This window comes from Onychomys torridus, chromosome X (genome assembly GCF_903995425.1).
Source record: "Onychomys torridus chromosome X, mOncTor1.1, whole genome shotgun sequence".
Classification (NCBI taxonomy): Eukaryota; Metazoa; Chordata; class Mammalia; order Rodentia; family Cricetidae; genus Onychomys; species Onychomys torridus.
The window spans coordinates 95,568,768-95,587,070 of NC_050466.1; the positions used below are offsets into that span (position 1 = coordinate 95,568,768).

General features: G+C 36.3%; 1 protein-coding gene across 1 annotated transcript; it reads left to right on the forward strand.

The window, feature by feature from the left end:
* Positions 1 to 16,864: 16,864 nt before the first annotated feature.
* On the forward strand, positions 16,865 to 17,883 carry Gpr174 (G protein-coupled receptor 174). Its single transcript, XM_036174013.1, has one exon. It carries the CDS (start codon positions 16,876 to 16,878, stop codon positions 17,881 to 17,883), a length of 1,008 nt encoding a protein of 335 aa, XP_036029906.1. The 5' UTR covers positions 16,865 to 16,875.
* The last annotated feature ends 420 nt before the right edge of the window (positions 17,884 to 18,303 follow it).

Genomic DNA, 18,303 nt, shown 5'->3' on the forward strand with positions numbered 1-18,303 from the left:
TATAAGGTCTTAGTCTGATAATAGTGCCAGGTAGGGTTTTATTTCATGAAGCAGTCCAATCAGAAAGTTGGTGGTTGTTCCTATGATGTTTATACCCATTTTACATCAGTGGGTATGTCTCCCCCAACCCATTATTATTGCAGTTCACATTTTTCACAATTACATAAGACTAATTATTATATCTCTTTCTGGTAGCTTGCATGGCACCATCTAGCACTACAAAAGTTAGACAGTAGAGGTGGAGTTTCCAGGTCAGTACCAGCTTGATGTCTCCACGTCCTATTATTCAACCATGTGATATCATTAGCAATATGGTTTTATTGTTCAGTTCTGGAGGTTAACCAAGAGCAATGCAAAAGTTTTTAATATTTGGTGGTCTATTGGACCTCAGTAGTTAACAACTATCCTCTAGTAGAGATACTGAGAGAGAGAGAGAGAGAGAGAGAGAGAGAGAGAGAGAGAGCGCTCATATAGGATGATATCCCTACTAGAGGCTAATAATAAACTCATGATGTGTATAAGTTACATTTTTTGCAGTTGTTGGACACTATATATATACATATACATATTCATATATATATACATACACATATATACATACACTAGCAGGTTTTCATGTGTTTATTTTGAAAGCTCTTTGATGTTATATCTCTTCCCATATTCCCTTTTCTATCCTAACCTCTATTTCCCAAACCCAGGTTAACCCTTCCTCTTCAATTATTCTTTTTAACCCTTTATAGAATGTCCATTTTATCTTCCCTCACTTAAAAGCCCTTCTCCATAGCCCCTTAATGATTTCATGATCTCTATGGGTATTTCTAGTGAAACATGTGTATCTGAAAGAAAACATGTGATGTTTGTATTTCTGGGTCAGGGTTACCTCACTTAGAATGATTGTTTCCAGTTCCATTCATTTACTTGAAATTTCACAATTTTATTTTTTCTTAATAGCTGAATAATAGTCACATGTGGAAATATAACACAGTTTTCTTATCCATTCATCAGTTGGTAGACATCTAGACTTTTTACATTTCATGGCTACTGTGAGTATAGCAGCAATAAGCATTAACAAGCAGGCATCTCTACAGTAGGGCATGGAGTCTTTTGAGTATATTCCTAAGAATGGTATAGATGTATCATGTATAGATCTATTTTTAACTTTTTGAGGCATCTCCACACTGATATGTATAGTCCTCAACCATTTTGCAGTCCCAGCCGCAGCAAATAAGTGACCTCCTTTCCCCACATCTGGGCCAGCATTTGTCATCATTTTTTTTAAACCTTAGATGAAAACTCAAAGTGCTTTTAACTTATGTTTTACCAATGAGTAAGGATGTTGAATAGTTTAAAAATGTTTCTCAGCCTTTTATGTTTCATCTTTCCAGAACTCTCTATTTAGATCTATGCCCTAATTTTTAAAATGAGTTAGTTGTTTTCTTACTGTTTCCTTTTATGAATACTTTATATAGTCTAGATACTAACCCTCTGTTGAATGTATAACTGGTAAGATTTTTTCCCTGTTCTATAGGATGTCTCACTCAAATGATGGTGTTCTTTGCTAAACAGCCACTTTTTTTGTTTCATGAAGTCAGATTTATTGATTTATTATGAACAGAAAACAAATAAAGCAATCCAACAAACAAGAAAACTCTTAAGAAGCCATTTTGAATGGAGAGTTAGAGGAAATGCACGACAGAGAAAAAAATAAAGCTTATATTTCTAAAGCAAATCATGTATTAATGGTATCAGTGGTCTTCCCAGTTTAAGGACTTTCAAGGGAGGGGAGATAGCATGCACTGCTATAAAGGGTTAAAAGGGAATAACAGAACAGGAAGGGAAACAGGGATGAGTGAATGGATGGTAAGGTAGAGCAGGGAGTATAATGAGGGATAAAGAACACCTATATGGAAGAGAAGTGTCACCATTTTAAGTAAATTTACTCTCAGGGTTGTTAACTGTTTTAACTTTCTAGTAATCCCATCAGTGAATGCTTATATAAATGATGGCCAGAAAGATATAGAAATAGTTTAATGGATCAGGAACCAATTATAGAACAAATACTAAGTGTACCTCACTACTCTTTATTGTAAAATGAACATAGCCAAATTTCTCAGATCTGGAATTACATGATCACTGACATAATCACTGAAACAATTAATTATACCCCAAACTCTTAAAGAGCTACATCCAGTATTTTCTCCCCTAATATATACCTTAGTTGGTAAGTACATTGATGCTATATGAATTCAAGTGTTTGCTGCAGGTTCGAAGTGTCACTAAAATGTTATAAAATAAAGAGGTAGAAATTTTAATGAACTCTACCTAAATGAGTCTCAAGATGTGACTAGTCAGTTTTTATTCCAATAAAATAGATGCCTAAAATTAACTAAATATTATAAATAACGTCCTTCACTGAAAATACCTCTTACTTTTGTTACATATTTTATTTTAATAATCTCTTCTTTCTTTAGCTTTCCATAGCTTGTATTTAAGAGAAGAAAACTATAAATTAACAAGTGGGAGGTGAGTGCCTAAATTATACATAAACTCTCCCTAATCCAAATTAAGTCACCAAGCTTACTGCAGTATCTGGAGGTACTGGTTTGCATTCTGAATGGGCAATGGTGTAGAGTTAAATATTTAGCCTATGGAATAATTAAAATAAGTAAGTCAACATTTGAGCTAAAGTCAGGGACAGAAATGTATATCTCAGCATGCTTTGTGCTAGGATAATCTTGCATGGTGGAAACCTAAGAGAGCAATAAGAGATGGAAAAGAAAGAGAACTGTGTTTTCAGTGTTGTATTTTCAGGCCTTTTCAGTGTAAACGTGAAAGGTTTGCAAGTTGCAAGGAGCTATTTTAGCTTCAATCTGATAAAAAAAAAAAAAACTGTAGGCATGTCAGTCTAAAATAAGAAAGTCATGTTATTTAACAAAACAAAAGGGAAGTAGGGCTATCACACATGTCAAAATGTTGTAAACAGATATGAAATATGAATATTGGTTTGATTCTGAAATCCTGTTGTGTATTACTGGGTATTTTATGCCTCAAAACCATAAAAACTTTTATTTGTCAGTGAGGATTCCTTATTTTCTTGCTGTTCATATTAGGTAGAAGAGGTCCTTAGTTATTTGAATTAATTTGAGCTTGGAATAGAAGTTCATATTCTTTGTTTAAATACATATGCTGAAGATTGGAAAGAGAACATTCTCTAGATTTCTAAATTCAAACAGGATGTCATTAAAATAAGTTGTAATGTATGTAGTTTTAAAGTCAAACAAGAGTAGCACATCATGTTGCTCTGATAATCCTCTCATTATTTCTCAGTGCCAAGTTGTATTATACACTGAAATGATGAGTTATCTAAACTGTACAAATGTCATAATCATTGCCACTTATTGAAACATTATTGCATAACAGAACATTATTTAATACATAAGTGTGTAAAATTCCAGTTAAATATTGCCTTTGCATCAAATTTTAAGACCTGGCCTGATCCAAGCAGTAATTATGATGACATCTGTGATTCTTTAGGAAACATCATCCCTGCCCTGGAAGAGAGAAAAATTGTTGTGGCTTTGAATCTAGTAACTAAAAGATGAATTGTGGGAAGAAAAGAGTCATTTGTACAGGACTCATCTCACATATTTTATCATTAATGGACCATTTATTGGATGCTTTATCATAAAAACTTATCAAATTTTTCAGTGAAGATCTATATTTTATTTGATGGCAGATATTTTAAATATCTGGGTGTACTTATTACAGACCTGGAGTGGGATGGCACCCAAGTGAGTATGTCATTACCTGGGTACTTGAAAAGTGGTTATAATGCATTTTTAAGAAAAGTCTTTGTTTTACAGTTAATCTTGGATTCTCTTCATCTTACTTCTAAATCTTTCTTTGGATTCAGGACAGTGAGTCCTAATTTTTGTTTGGTTCATTTTACTGGATTATAAATGAAAAACGGTTGGTAGGAGGTACACTAGCGATGTACTGCTCTATGCTTCTACCTAAGCCAAGGGAAGTATGCTACACACAAAATTATTACTGGTAGAAAGTCAATCAAGGAATCCATTCATCTTTACTGTTTTTGAGACAATGTCTATATACCTGAGACTCTTCTCATACTCACAATCCTCCTGTGTCTACCTACAAGTGCTGGAACTATAGACATGTAAGCCATACACAGCTTCTCATCTTTAACTTTAATGTCATTCTAGTGGCAGGAAATGAGAAGATGACCATAAGAACAAAGATCTGGTTTAAAATCAAGAGGCTAATTAATGCTGCTAGATCACAATACTGTTTTTTAACATGTTGCCACCATCCAAGGATACTAGAGGTTTTGCCTTGGATATTTTTCTGTTGTGATTAAAAACAACACGACCAATGCAATTTATAAAATAAATCATTTAAAGGTTTATAATTCCAGAGAGTTAGAGTACATGATGGCAGTGTGAAAGCATGCCAGCAGAAGTAGCTGAAAACTCACATCTTAAAACACAAAACAGGAGACAGAGAGAGTACTGGGAATGGCTGAAGGCTTTTGAAGTCTCAAAGCTTGCCTCAGCAACAATTTCCCAAACAAGGTCACAGTCTCCTCATCCTTACCAAACAGTTTCACCAACTGGACACCAAGTATTCAAATTTATAGGGGCCAATCTCTGCAAGCTTATTTTCTGAAGTGTGTCCATCTGGAGTTTTATTTAGTTGGCAGTACCCACGCTGAAACAATGGATATCATGGTATTAGATGAAGAAGTAACTAAGCAGAATCCTTTTCTCTTGGCGTATCTGAGGGTCCCTGCAACCAAGATATAGAAAATTACTTCCATTCCAGCAAAGGAAAAGCTGTTTCACTAGGCGGAACTGAAGATCATTTCAAATGACAGTATTCAATGTTGTGTACCTCCCCCCTTTACTTCCCTTAAGGCCTAATATAAAATCATTATCTGCTATTTAAAATACATGAGTGATGAGATCGTTATATTTTAGATTAATGTCATGATCCTGGGATATATTTTTTTCACATGGAAAAATGTAAGTGTAATTACTTAGCAGTATACATTTTGTTATTGGTGGTGGTATTTAATATTTTAAATCTTAAACTTTAACTCATTTCCCATGACCACTCTTTCTGGAACAGCTGAAGACCTCAGTGTCTGTCTCTAGACCAATGGATCTCAACCTTCCTAATGCCATGACCCTTTAATACAGTTCCTTGTGTTTTGGTGACACCCAACTATAAAATTATTTTTGTTGCTACTTCTTATCTATAATTTGTTACTGTTATGAATTGTAATCTAAATAACTGATATGCAGGATATCTGATATTTGACCCCTGTGAAAAGGTCATTTGACCACCAAAGGGATTGAAAACCACTGGCTTAGAGACTTCTCTATTATTCTTTGCTGTTTAAAACAAAATGCTATAGAGTTTGGATAAAATGAAAAAAGGGTCCCCAAATATAAATGAAGTACAAATAACCATAGAGAAGAAAAGATACTAAGCAAAAAGACTAGGGCATGCTGATATTGTTAATGAGCTAAAAAGCAAAGGCTGCAAAAGTTTTGGGACCTATTACACATACTCCAGAAATTGTGAGTGTGTGCAGGTATTGACATTCCTTTGAGAAAGTTGTCAGGTTCAGGTTCTTGAGTCCAGGTCCTCAAGGTGGGAGTCTGACATTTCCAGCCTAAATGCTTTCCATAGGGGAGAAGAGGAAAGATTAGGTCCTGCTCAACAAATAGGAAATATTTTTCTTTTTCTTTTACTGAAGGAAGGCTTTTTGGTCCCTTAAAAGTCATACCACGTAGGTAGCCACCTACACACAAATCATGGCCAATCCTCGGGTGAGGCCCTGGGGACTGGTTTATTTTCCACTCCACCCTTGCTCTTTTTACCAGACCCCATAAGGTTGGTTTCCTTTTTTCCTTTCACAGGCTATTAATCCTGTGAAACAGTGGATAGGGCACACACTCAAAGAGAAAATTTTGAGAAGGACGGCAAAAAAGTGCAAAGGGCCAGAGGGATGTGATTATCTTGGACGTTAGTTTATTTTATGTAAGCTTGGAAGCTCATAACTTTCCTGTAAAAAAAAAATCCCCTCTTCTTGTCCAAGTGCTCATGTCTGGTCTGAGACACAAGGTGAACATTCAGAAGAGCTGAGGAAAATCCCCACAGCCCTGTCAGCACTGAGAACAGGAAATGCATACAGTTTTCCCACTGCAGTGTAACCTGTGATCGCCTCATCACTTCTACAAAGTAAAAATATTCAAAAATTAGTGTGTAAAACGGAATTTCGTATAATAGTGGGTTAACCTCGAAAAGAAAAGAGTTGGAATACACAAACACACCCAAGACACTGATAGCTTTATTTAGGCTAAATGTAATTTTAAATAGCTTCTTTAGTGTTTTAGAGAACCATTAAAAAGCAAGTTAATACTTTCACTACTGCTTTAATACTGCATTGATATAAAAGCACTTGAGTTACACTATGAATGAATGGCAAGTTAAACAAAAGTCAACAAATGAAGGTTTATCAAATTGTTTACAAAAGATTGTAGTATATGAGAAACATAAAGACATCTTACCATTAGATTATCCTTTGGTCTAGATGCTCAATAAAATTACTTGGATTTGAGATTCAGATACACAGAAATGTAGCTGGGCCTTGAAGGATACCAAATGTCAGTAGATATACATAGACTAGGCATAGAGCTATCGAAACCAAATAATATTCAAGAATATGGAAGAAAGGGATAGGGAAAATTTTGTAAAAAAAAAATTAAAAAAAACCTTTGAGCTTTATGTTATTGCTTTTTATACTCAGAGGACACTCTCAAATTTGAGTATATATTGAACTTGTTAAAATGTAGGTACCTTTCAACATTTTGTCAAGTGTTATTAATTTCATGCAGGGATGTATATTTTAAACACACAGTATAGTTATTCTAGGGAACAGAATTACAGAGAGTTGACTGAAGAAATGAGATATAATAAAGATAGATTAGCAAAGCAATGCAAAGCTCTTTAAGAACAATCGGTCTTATCATTGTTTATTGACAGAAGAGGAAAGAGATTCTAGTATTGTTAGTGCTCAGTATAGACTTGAAAAGTCTTTGAGATTTTACATCCTCAGTACAAATTGATATGTACTACTCCTCAAAATATAAAATAATTTAAAACTAGTATGTCTAAGGCAATGGCAATGTAACTAGGCTTTATTCACTGATGATGTGAGGCTGTGACCCTTTTCACCCTGTCTCCAGGTACTTGAGGGTACTTCTAGAGATGAGGAACAGGATGAATTGTCTGCTGGAGAGAAAACAGCCTTCAAATCTCAGCAGAGACATTGGAATTAGCTAAGTGAAGGAATGGCAATACTCACAATGACTCCATTGTTTGCCTGAATTCATCTTTTCTAGAAATGGCACTTTGGTAGAACGCATTTCCTTATAATAAAAAATCTGGTGGAACATCTAGTGTGCCTGACTAAATTAGTTAAATTACCTCTGATAATTAATCACAAAATTATTTCCCCCAAATATTTGCTTATCATCATGTAGCAGTTACCAGACAGCTTTCCCAGGGAATTTGTGAGATATTTAACTTCAAAATTTTTTCAGAAATCAAAAGATCTGGAGATTTGCACTGCATGTTATAAGAATCTATAAGAAATTGCTCTGCTCTCTTCTCCCTATAGAAGTGATTGCTCATGTAAAATAATGTTACAATCATTTTCTATGTACATGCACACACCTGTTCAGCCTTACATGGTTTGCAGGTACTTGTGGAGGAGTCTATATTATCTTGGCTGGTTAGTATGCATCTAACCAGAACTCTAAAATAAAACTGGTTTTTCTGCAAGTGATTGTCTATGACTTGGGATTAGGTGGTCTGCTGTTTTGGTTTTTGGTTTGTTTATTTGTTACTGTTTTGTAAAACCCACACCCCAAAATAGCATCTCTATTGATAATACATCTTTTAAAACTACAATTTGTAGTTAGATGATTTCATTACCTTGTATTTTATAATTTGAATTCTTAAAATGTAAACCCACATTTTTATGTAAAAGAGTCTTAAAGTATGAACTAATGTATTTTTAGATAATAACATCTTAAGTCTCATTAAATGATACACAAAGCTTTCCTTAATATTCACTTGAGACAAGATTCATCTAGATAAATAAAGAAAGATACAATATATCTGAAACAAGCATACTCTTGAAGCATCAGCAAAATTCAGCAAATCTTCACATTTGTATATATTTACACTAACTCCACTCAATGACTATAGGAAGTATTTTCTGACCTGTATATTACTGGAAACTTACAGCAGTGATTTGGGGCCTTTGTGTCCTTCTCTCACCCCTTTTTTGAAGAAGGATAGCTCCCCAAAATAAGGAGAAAGTATTTTTGAAAAGTCTGGCATGGTACTTCAAATAAATCTCTCATTTAAAGTTGGGGTATGTTCAGATACCTGTTACTGTTACTGTTACCATCTCTATGAATAATTTTGTATGTTGAAACAAATTTCCCTTTTCTTTTTTGTCCCCATAACGCTAGAAGAAAGAATATTTGTGTTTAGTATAGGACAATGGACTTAAGATTTTCCAATGATTAGAAGTTTCATTCAACTTTTTCCACTAGAAAATCATGTTGGCTAGCGAAAGGAGAGAATCAGCTGCACTCAGAAGTAGCTAGCAAAATCTGAAGAGAGATGCTCAACTGTGGGGGACCAGCCCCCACCTTAACCTGGGTACTCTTGAGGAGTGATGGATAAGAGATTTAGATAGAAATATAGAGGGGAGAGAAACAGAAACACAGAATTGCCTTGGGAGGGCCTAGATCCTTATCCACTGGCCCAGAACTTTATTCAAAAGGGTTTTTATAACAATGCCAAGGTGCAAGACAAAAGATCTTCCCTTTGCTACATACAGCCAAGTGTAGATGCTTCCCAACACCTGGTACTCAGGTCAATGGTCCAATCATCTTCTTATGCAGCCCTGTTGGTAAAACAAGCTCAAATCTCACTAGGAAACCTCTGTGGGCTCCCACACTCCTCTTAGGAGCATTCCTGAGTTTTAAGATGAAATGTAGAGATGGAAATTCATCAGATAAAAGTAGCTTATATACATGTACCAAAATATCATAGTTAGATACAGTATTTTGTCCAACAAATATACACTAACAAAAATTATAGCCAATGGTGTGGGAATAAAAACAGGAGGAATATAGACTTTAGGAATGTGTAGTCTTGTCTTTCAGTTTAATTTACTTCAGCAAACAGCAAATATGTCCTTTTTTATTTACATTTTATAAATGTTGGGATTGTAAATTTAACTACATTTCTCCCTTCTCTTTCTTTCATCCAAACCCTCCCAAATACCTCTTTTCACTCTTTCAAATTCATCTTTTCATTGTTATTGCATGCATACATGTGTATATCTGTCTATCTGTCTATCTATCTATCTATCTATCTATCTATCTATCTATCTATGTAAATATTACCTGCTCATTCTGTATAATGTCACTTGTATATGTGTTTTCATAACTGACCATTTGGCACTGGACAACCAATTGGTATGTTCTCCCCTGGGAAGGATCACCTGTCCCATCCCCAGCTTTCCTCAGTTGCCTATAGATCTCTGTGTAGGGTTGAAACCTCCTGGGCTTTTCTGAGTCCAGTTTGGCATATCCATCAATGTTGTCCTTGTTCAGCTCATGTTTGGTTGGTCATGTTGGTAAGACTTTATGGGTATAGCTTCTGACACTACTAGGAGACACAATTTTACAGCAAATTCCCTGATCCTCTGTTTCTTGACATCTTCCCTCCTTCTCTTCTTCAGTGTCCCCTGAGCATTATGTGTGGAAGCATTTTGTAGATGTATCCATTGGGACTGGGCTCAACACCTCTGCATTTTGATGGGGTGTGGTTTTCTGTAGTAGTTTCTGTCTGTTGCAAAGTGAAGTTTCTTTAATGAGGGGTGAGAACTGCCCTTATTTATAGTTATAAGAGCAAATGTTTATAGTTTGTTGTTAAATATTATGCTGGTTTAGTTAATTAGTAATTGTAAGTTCTCTATTACATGTTTCCCTCTTACATACTTACATTATCTATAATCATATTCTTACACACTATATGGTGAGTTTTTTCTTTTCCACTGGAATTTAGGTTCAAGAAGAGAAAGGTCACACACCTTTTTATGTTGTCTATATTCCCTATCAAGTATGGTACCTGGCAAACTAGATGCTGAGTAAATATTGGCCCAGTAAATATTTGATGAATACACCAAGCCAGGATCTCAGAATCTATAGGACTCAGAAATACACAAGACTCAGCCCACAATTTCAAGGAGTTTCTGGGTTAGTAGCAAGTAGGTATAATGGGCAGGATGACAAGAGCATAAATAATGCACACATAATTAGCAAAAGGAAAGAGGAAGTTGAGTTATTGTAAAAAGTCACAAATAGGATGTTAAGATGACAGCTAGCATAATAGTGTTGTTTTAACCATAAATATTTCAGGAAGAACAAGAAACATAAGGAAATTGGAAAGAAAAGAAAAGAAAAGAAAAGAAAAGAAAAGAAAAGAAAAGAAAAGAAAGAGAGGAAAGAAGGAAGGAAAGAAGGAAGGAAGGAAGAAAAGATGATTAGTGGACAAAGAGGTGCTGCAGGCTAGGACAGCATCAATATCACTGTTGTCTGTGAAAACTAAAAAGGTGATCTGAAGAGTATGACTTCGTTAGAATTGTGTATTCAGTCTGCTAGAAAAATAGCAGGAGATAATAACTTTGTGAAGGTACATAGCACTGTTATAAAGATTGATTTCCATGCCATACAGCTTCTGATTTGTAGATAATAAAGAGCTAACCTATAAAACAATAATGAAAATAATGAAAGCCTTCTGTAGACTGGAGCAGAATAAAAACAGACAAAGAAATTAAGTAATAAAGACCTAAACTGGGGTAAAAGATGGAAATTTTAAAATGTGGTGATAATAAGAATGCCCTTGCAGAAAAGTCACTTAATCCAAGTAATGTTTATTGAGCACTTATTGTATACTCACAATGTACTAAATGTATTACCTATATTAGCACAGTAAATTCTCATACTCTCTCTCCAAGTTTGGTACCATGATTATTGTCATTTTTAGTGTACATGAGCTCATGTGCTATGGCATCTGTGCCTGACTTCATATTTTACTTAACACATTTTTTCCTCCAAATTAAGCAGTTTTGTTGCAAATGACAGAATTTCCTTATTTTCAAAGACTGAATGCTATTGAGCACATGCACAGATGTTTCTTTATATATTCATTGTTGATGGCTACATACATTCATTCTGTATATTCTCTGAAAGAGACAATGCTGAAATGAATATGAGAGAGTTGTTTGTTTTGCTCTTTTGGAGGGCCCACCACCCAGCTCCCAAATAAATCACACACAGAGGCTTATTCTTAATTTTAAATGCCTGACCTTAGTTTGGCTTGTTTCTAGCCAGCTTTCCTTATCTTAAATTATCCCATCTATCTTTTGCCTTTAGGCTCTTACCTTTTCTTCTGTATATCTTACTTTCACTCTTACTCCATAGCTGGCTATGTAGCTGAGTGGCTGGCCCCTAGCATCATCGTCTCCTCCTCTTTCTCACTCTTTCTTCTTTTCCTCCCAGATTTCTCCTATTTATTCTCTGGTACCAGTCCTGCCTATCTTTTCTCCTGATTTGCTATTGGCCATTCAGCTCTTTATTAGACCATCAGGTGTTTTAGGCAGGCAAAGTAACACAGCTTCACAGAGTTAAACAAATGCAACACAAAAGAATGCAACACATCTTTATATCATTAAATAAATGTTCCACAGCATAGACAAATGTCACACATCTTACATATAACACACTAATATTTTACAACATGAGAGTGAAGATGTTCCTTCAAAATACTGATTTATTTTCTTTGAGATAGCTACACAGAGTAGGAATATTGAATCATGTGATGGTTCTATTTTAAAATTTTTTAAGGAACCACAATCCACTTTTTGCAATATGGCACCAATTTATATTCCCTCCAATAAGGTAGAAAAAAAATCAATTTCTCTACATTTTCACCAGAACTTGTTTTCTTTTGAATTGTTATAAAAGGTGTTCTTAATGTTGTGAGTGATATTTCATGGTGGTTTATAATTTATACTTCCCTGTTGTTAGTGATGTTAACATCTCTTCATACACTTCTTATCTGCCATCTAAATTTCTCTATCACCAAATCAAAATCACCACATGTGAATATATTTCAAAGATAACATCTCTTTTCAGAACTGGACTGTTTATTAACACCTCCTTCACTAACAATTCTATTTTTAGAGTAATACATAAATCTTATAATACCAAGTTTCTATATCTTCCTTACTTGAGTAATATCAAATATTTAACATCTTCAAGCTAAATGCCTTTTAAATAAAGTGAGACCCACATTTTTAGGCAAAACGTGATATTTTACTTACCAGGCAAAATAGCAACAATAATTCCTTCAAGGGCTGAATCATGCACACTTCAAACCACATGGAGTTGATAATCGAAACCAGGATGTTTCATAATTCTCTTTTCATTTTTTATTCTTCCCACGTATCTTTAAAGTCAGTTAAATCCTTCTAGATTTCAGCAGCCTTGAGGCAACTATCCAAGTCCCTAAGCTAAATTTGTTTACCTCAGAAGAAGGGTCATGGGCCCAGCTGAGTCAGCCTTTAGGGGATTTGATTCTCTGTTCTGGTGCTCTGCTCTCTTGTCTTGGATAATTAAGAGGTGACTAAATGGCCCATGTAAATGGAAATATTTAAAGAGAGGCTGGTTTCCCACTTGTTTTCACAACATCTGGGAAGGATTTGAATAAAATCACTGGCCCCTAAACGATGCTTCAAGGACAAATACAATGCCGACTATATCAGAATCATATGGGAAAACTTTTTAAAATACAAATTTCTGGCCTTACCTAAAACATGTTGAATCAAAATCTCTAGAGGAAACACCTGGAAAGCTGTATTCATTTTTTTTGTTATTTTAAAGAAAAAGTCTTCCTCACATGGGTCTGAAGATCGGCTAAGTTCATGAAACAGTGCTGGAGATTAGAGTTTCAAAAGACTCAACTGAGTGTAGTTGTTAAAATGCACATTTGGATTCTGCAGGTCCTGAGGGAAGAGCTGAGATTCTTCTGAATTTCTAAGAGACTCCCATATTTGTTGGCTCAGAAATTTTTACTAACAAAATGCTGGATTATTTTTCAAGTTTTTTCTAGTTCTATTTTTCTGCACTTTGGAGAACAGTGGTTCTCAACCTTCCTAGTACTGAGACCCTTTAATATTGTTCCTCATGTTGTGGTGACCACCAACCATAAAATTATTTTCATTACTACTTCTTAACTGCAATTTTGTTACTGTTATGAATCATAATGTAAATATCTGTGTTTTCCAGTGATCTTAGGTGACCCTTGTGAAAAGATCATTTGACCCCCCTAAAGAGGTTACAAACTACAGGTTGAGAACCACTGTTATAGAACCTCACTCAATTCTATTAAAAATAATGTATTTTATACATAGACTTTATTTTCTTATTTACCTATATACAATAGATTTTGATTATATCTATATCCCACTCCATCCTACCTTCTCCAGATCTCTTTAATATGTCTCCTTCCCAAATTTATATCCTCTTCTGATTTTTAAAATAACCCACTGAGTCCATTGAGAGTTGCCCATGTGTGCATGTGTGTGGGGTCATCCACTGGAGCATGGGCAACTTATCAGTGGCTACACTCCCAAAGAAAAATGATTCTGTCTCCACTTAGTAGCCATTAACTGCCAATAATTCCTCATCTAAGGATAAAAACCTTCTGAGCTCCTCCCCTATTTATATTGGAAATTTAATTGGGTTAATCTTGTGCAGGTAAACTCAGCTGCTCATAATTTCATGAGTGTAAAAAAAGAAATTTCAATCCAGATAGAGGATACCCTCCATATGGGTTCTGGGTAAGGGTATTTCCAGCGCCCCCTCACCCCCAATAAAACAACTCAGGCTATTACCATTGCTCTTAGTGGCCCACCAGAATTAGATTGCAGGATCCTATTGCTGAACATACCACATACTTTGGTTGTAAGACATAGAGGAATTATTTTTTTCTTTTATTCTTCTCTCATAATTTACATTCCAACCACAGTTTTCCCTCCCTCCACTCTTCCCCATACTCCCCCCACTTCCCCTCTCCCCCATACCCACTCTTCCTCTGTTTCCCTTCACGGAAAGAGCAGGCTTCCCAGGGATATCAACCAAACATGGCATAATAAGTTACAATAAGACTAGGCACAAAACCTTCATATGAAGGGTAAATGAGGCAGCCCAGTAGGAGGAAAAGGGTCCTAAGAGCAGAAAAAGGAGTCAGAGATACGCCCTGCTCCCACCGTTAGGAATCCCACAAGAACACCAAGTTACACAACCTTGTCATATATGTAGAGGACCTAGCTCAGACCCATATAGAGTCTGTGACTGTCAGTTCAGTCTCTGTGAGCTCCTATGAGCCCTACTTAGTTGATTTTGTGGGCTGTCTCATGGAGTCCTCAAGCCCTCTAGCTTCTACACTCCTTCCTCCCTCCTCTTTTACAGGGTTCCCCTGCTCTGCCTAGTTTGGCTGTCTCTGTATCTGCTCCTATCAGTTGTTGGAGGAAGCCTCTCTGATGATTATTGGGCTAGGCATAGATCTTATGAGTATAGCAGAATATCATTAGGAATCATTTCATTGTATTTCCCTCTAGTTATGTTTGGCTCTATCCTAGCTGTCTAGGCTAACCAACCCCTGGTTCCTGGCCATCCAGATATTTCAGGCATGGATTCCTTCTCATGGCCTGGGCCTCAAGTTGGACCAGTCATTGGTTGGCCACTCCCACAAGTTCTGCACCACCTTTACTCCAGCACATTTAGGTTGAAGGTTGTGTAGCTGGGTTGATGTCCCAGTCCCACTGCTGGAAGCCTTGCTTGGTTATAGAAGATGGGCTGGTTCAGGCTTTGTATCCTCCATTACTAGGAGTCTTCACTGGGGTCACTCTCAAAGATTTCAGGGGGTTTCCAAATCACCCCCTAGTGCTGCCTCCATTTCAGTTGTCTCTCCCACTATGCTTTTCCTCCATGCCTCTCCCCCTGCTCCTCTGGTTCCCATTCCCACCCACCCCAATCCACTTGCAAAATCTATTCTATTTGCCCTTCCCAGAGAGATTCATGTGCTCACTCTTGAGCCCTCCTTGTTACTTAGCATCTCTGAGTCTCTGGATTATAGCATGGTTATCCTTTACTTTACAGCCAATGTCCACTTATAAGTGAATATGTACCATGTTTGTCTTTCTGGGGCTTGATTACCTTACTCAGGATGATTTTTTTTTACCTTGATCCACTGACCTGCAAATTTTATGATGGCATTTTTTAAACACCTAAGTGTAAATGTACCACATTTTTAAAATCCATTCTTCAGTTGAGGGACCTCCGAGGTTGTTTCCAGTTTCTGGCTATTATGAATAAATCTGCTATGAAGATAGCTGGGCAAGTATCCTTTGGGTATATGCCCAGGAGTGGTATGGCTGGGTCTTAGGTAGATTGGTTCCAAATTTTCTGAGGAACCACAATATTGATTTCTGTGGTTACTATATAAGTTTGCACTTGCACAACAATGGAGGAGTGTTCCTGGATAGCCAGCTTTATGTAGGCCTCTGAAGGAAAAGATGGCAATGGTCTTCTTCAGTACTGGACACACTATGCTGTTATACCTGAGGAAAAAAGATGTGCCCACTGGTGCAACAGTGGCACAAATGTTAGGGAGATAACATAAGAGGATATTCATGATTCATGACTGGCACTATAAACCTTACCAAAAGCCTCTAGCTAGGAAGGCCATCAGTTCTAGAAGGGAATCTACCCTCTTGTTTTGCTAAATGATCATGTTGTCAGAATGCCTTCTAAGTATTTGTTTATACCCACAGATCTGTGCTGCTCTCAACCTTGATCAGAAAAGCTTCCTTTTGCAATGGGAAGTAATTAATGCAGAGCCCCACAACTAACCAAAATACTAAGAATAAGTGACTATGACTTCTCAGCACTAAGATATCTATATCAGCTACACAGTGAGGCTTAGCGAATATCGTTGAAAAGGAGACTGAAGAATATAAGAGCTAGAGTATGGGAAGGACTTTTGTGAAACATTGTCTTCTGGATATAACATCACCATCAAATGCAGGGTTTTTCTCATTTAAAAATGCCATATATAATGGGCTTATGTTCTTTTACTTGCAGGTTTGTCTTTTTTGCCTCTCACATGTTCACTTTCAATATAGATCTGAAAAGGTCTCAGAAAAAAAGGACCCATCAAAGTTAATCATCCTGGAATAGCAGCAGACCCACTGTGCACTGAAGCAAACCTTTCTTCTGTGTGAACTGGACCAAAAAGAATCCACAAAATATACTTCCAAATACCTGTACAGTGATGATCATCACATAGGAAACTGAGAAGCTGACTTATGATGTAGTTCTGAATCAAATGGGAGATATCCAACTGCCATGATGTCCCAGAAGGCCTTACTACAAAATAAACAAGAGGAGAAAATTTTAAGCATGTTTCATGTGTGCTTGCACACTAGCTTGCTGTAGATATTGTAGGCAAACCTACAGCCATTTTTTTAAAGTTCCCAAATAATCTAGAGGCTAACAATTGTGGCAAAAGGTTGTTTTATATTTTTTGCCCCTCTTACCCATTGATCAGCCATCTTGTGAAAAACAATGCTGCAGTTACTTATGGATTTAGATTTTGACTGACCATTAGGCAAAGAGCATTTCTTTAGAAATCATCATGATTGATAATTATACATGTAACAAGACTGATGGAGACAATACAGATTTTCGGTACTTCATTTATGCAGTGACATACACTGTTATTCTTGTGCCAGGTCTGATAGGGAACATACTAGCCTTGTGGGTATTTTATGGCTATATGAAAGAAACCAAAAGGGCTGTGGTATTTATGATAAATTTGGCCATTGCTGACTTATTGCAAATTCTTTCTCTGCCACTGAGGATCTTTTACTACTTGAACCATGACTGGCCATTTGGTCCTGGCCTCTGCATGTTTTGTTTCTATCTCAAATATGTTAACATGTATGCAAGCATCTACTTTTTAGTCTGCATCAGTGTACGAAGATTTTGGTTTCTCATGTACCCCTTTCATTTCAATGACTGCAAACAGAAATATGACTTGTATATAAGCATTGTTGGCTGGCTGATCATCTGCCTTGCCTGCCTACTCTTTCCTCTCCTCAGAACCAATGATGATACCCCAGGCAACAGAACCAAATGCTTTGTGGATCTTCCTACCAGGAATGTCAATCTGGCCCAATCTGTTGCAATGATAACTATTGGAGAGTTGGTTGGGTTTGTTACTCCTCTTATGATTGTCCTATACTGTACCTGGAAAACAGCTTTATCATTACAAAATAAATACCCCATCTCTCAACATCTTGGAGAGAAAAAGAAAGCCTTGAAGATGATTCTGACCTGTGCAGGGGTATTTCTAATTTGCTTTGCACCATATCACTTCAGCTTTCCTTTAGATTTTCTAGTTAAGTCAAATGAAATTAAGAGCTGCCTAGCCAGAAGAGTGATTCTAATATTTCATTCTGTGGCCCTGTGCCTGGCAAGTCTGAATTCCTGCCTTGACCCAATCATATATTATTTCACCACCAATGAGTTCAAAAGACGTCTTTCAAGACAAGATTTGCCTGATAACATCCAGCTCCATACTAAATCTTACAAAATTGTGAGTAACCATACCACCTCTACAATGGCAACTGAACTATGCTAAATAAAACCCCAAACTAAACATTTGCAATACCCCATCAACAAGACAGTACTCACAAAAGCGTCACAACTTGTAAATGTGTTCTATATTACTTAAATGGGGAATTCACATATTTATGGCAGGACATATTTAGAACATTATGTTTCATTATCATTGCTGGTGACATGTCTATGCAGTAATGTATGACCAAGTCTTTAAAACTTAAGTGGTAAAATTTTTTTGACACTCTACGCACATATGCTCTCAGCTAGAGTCATCAGCTTTATCTGTGAACCTAAGTCACAAAGAGATTACTAGCTCAAGCTCATCTTACTACATACTGAGTTTTCTTACCTTGGATGATAAAGTCATCAGAGGGAATGTAATTGTCTCTTTGTAGTAGTGATCACAAGCTGCATTCCAACAACATTTGATTATGTTTAA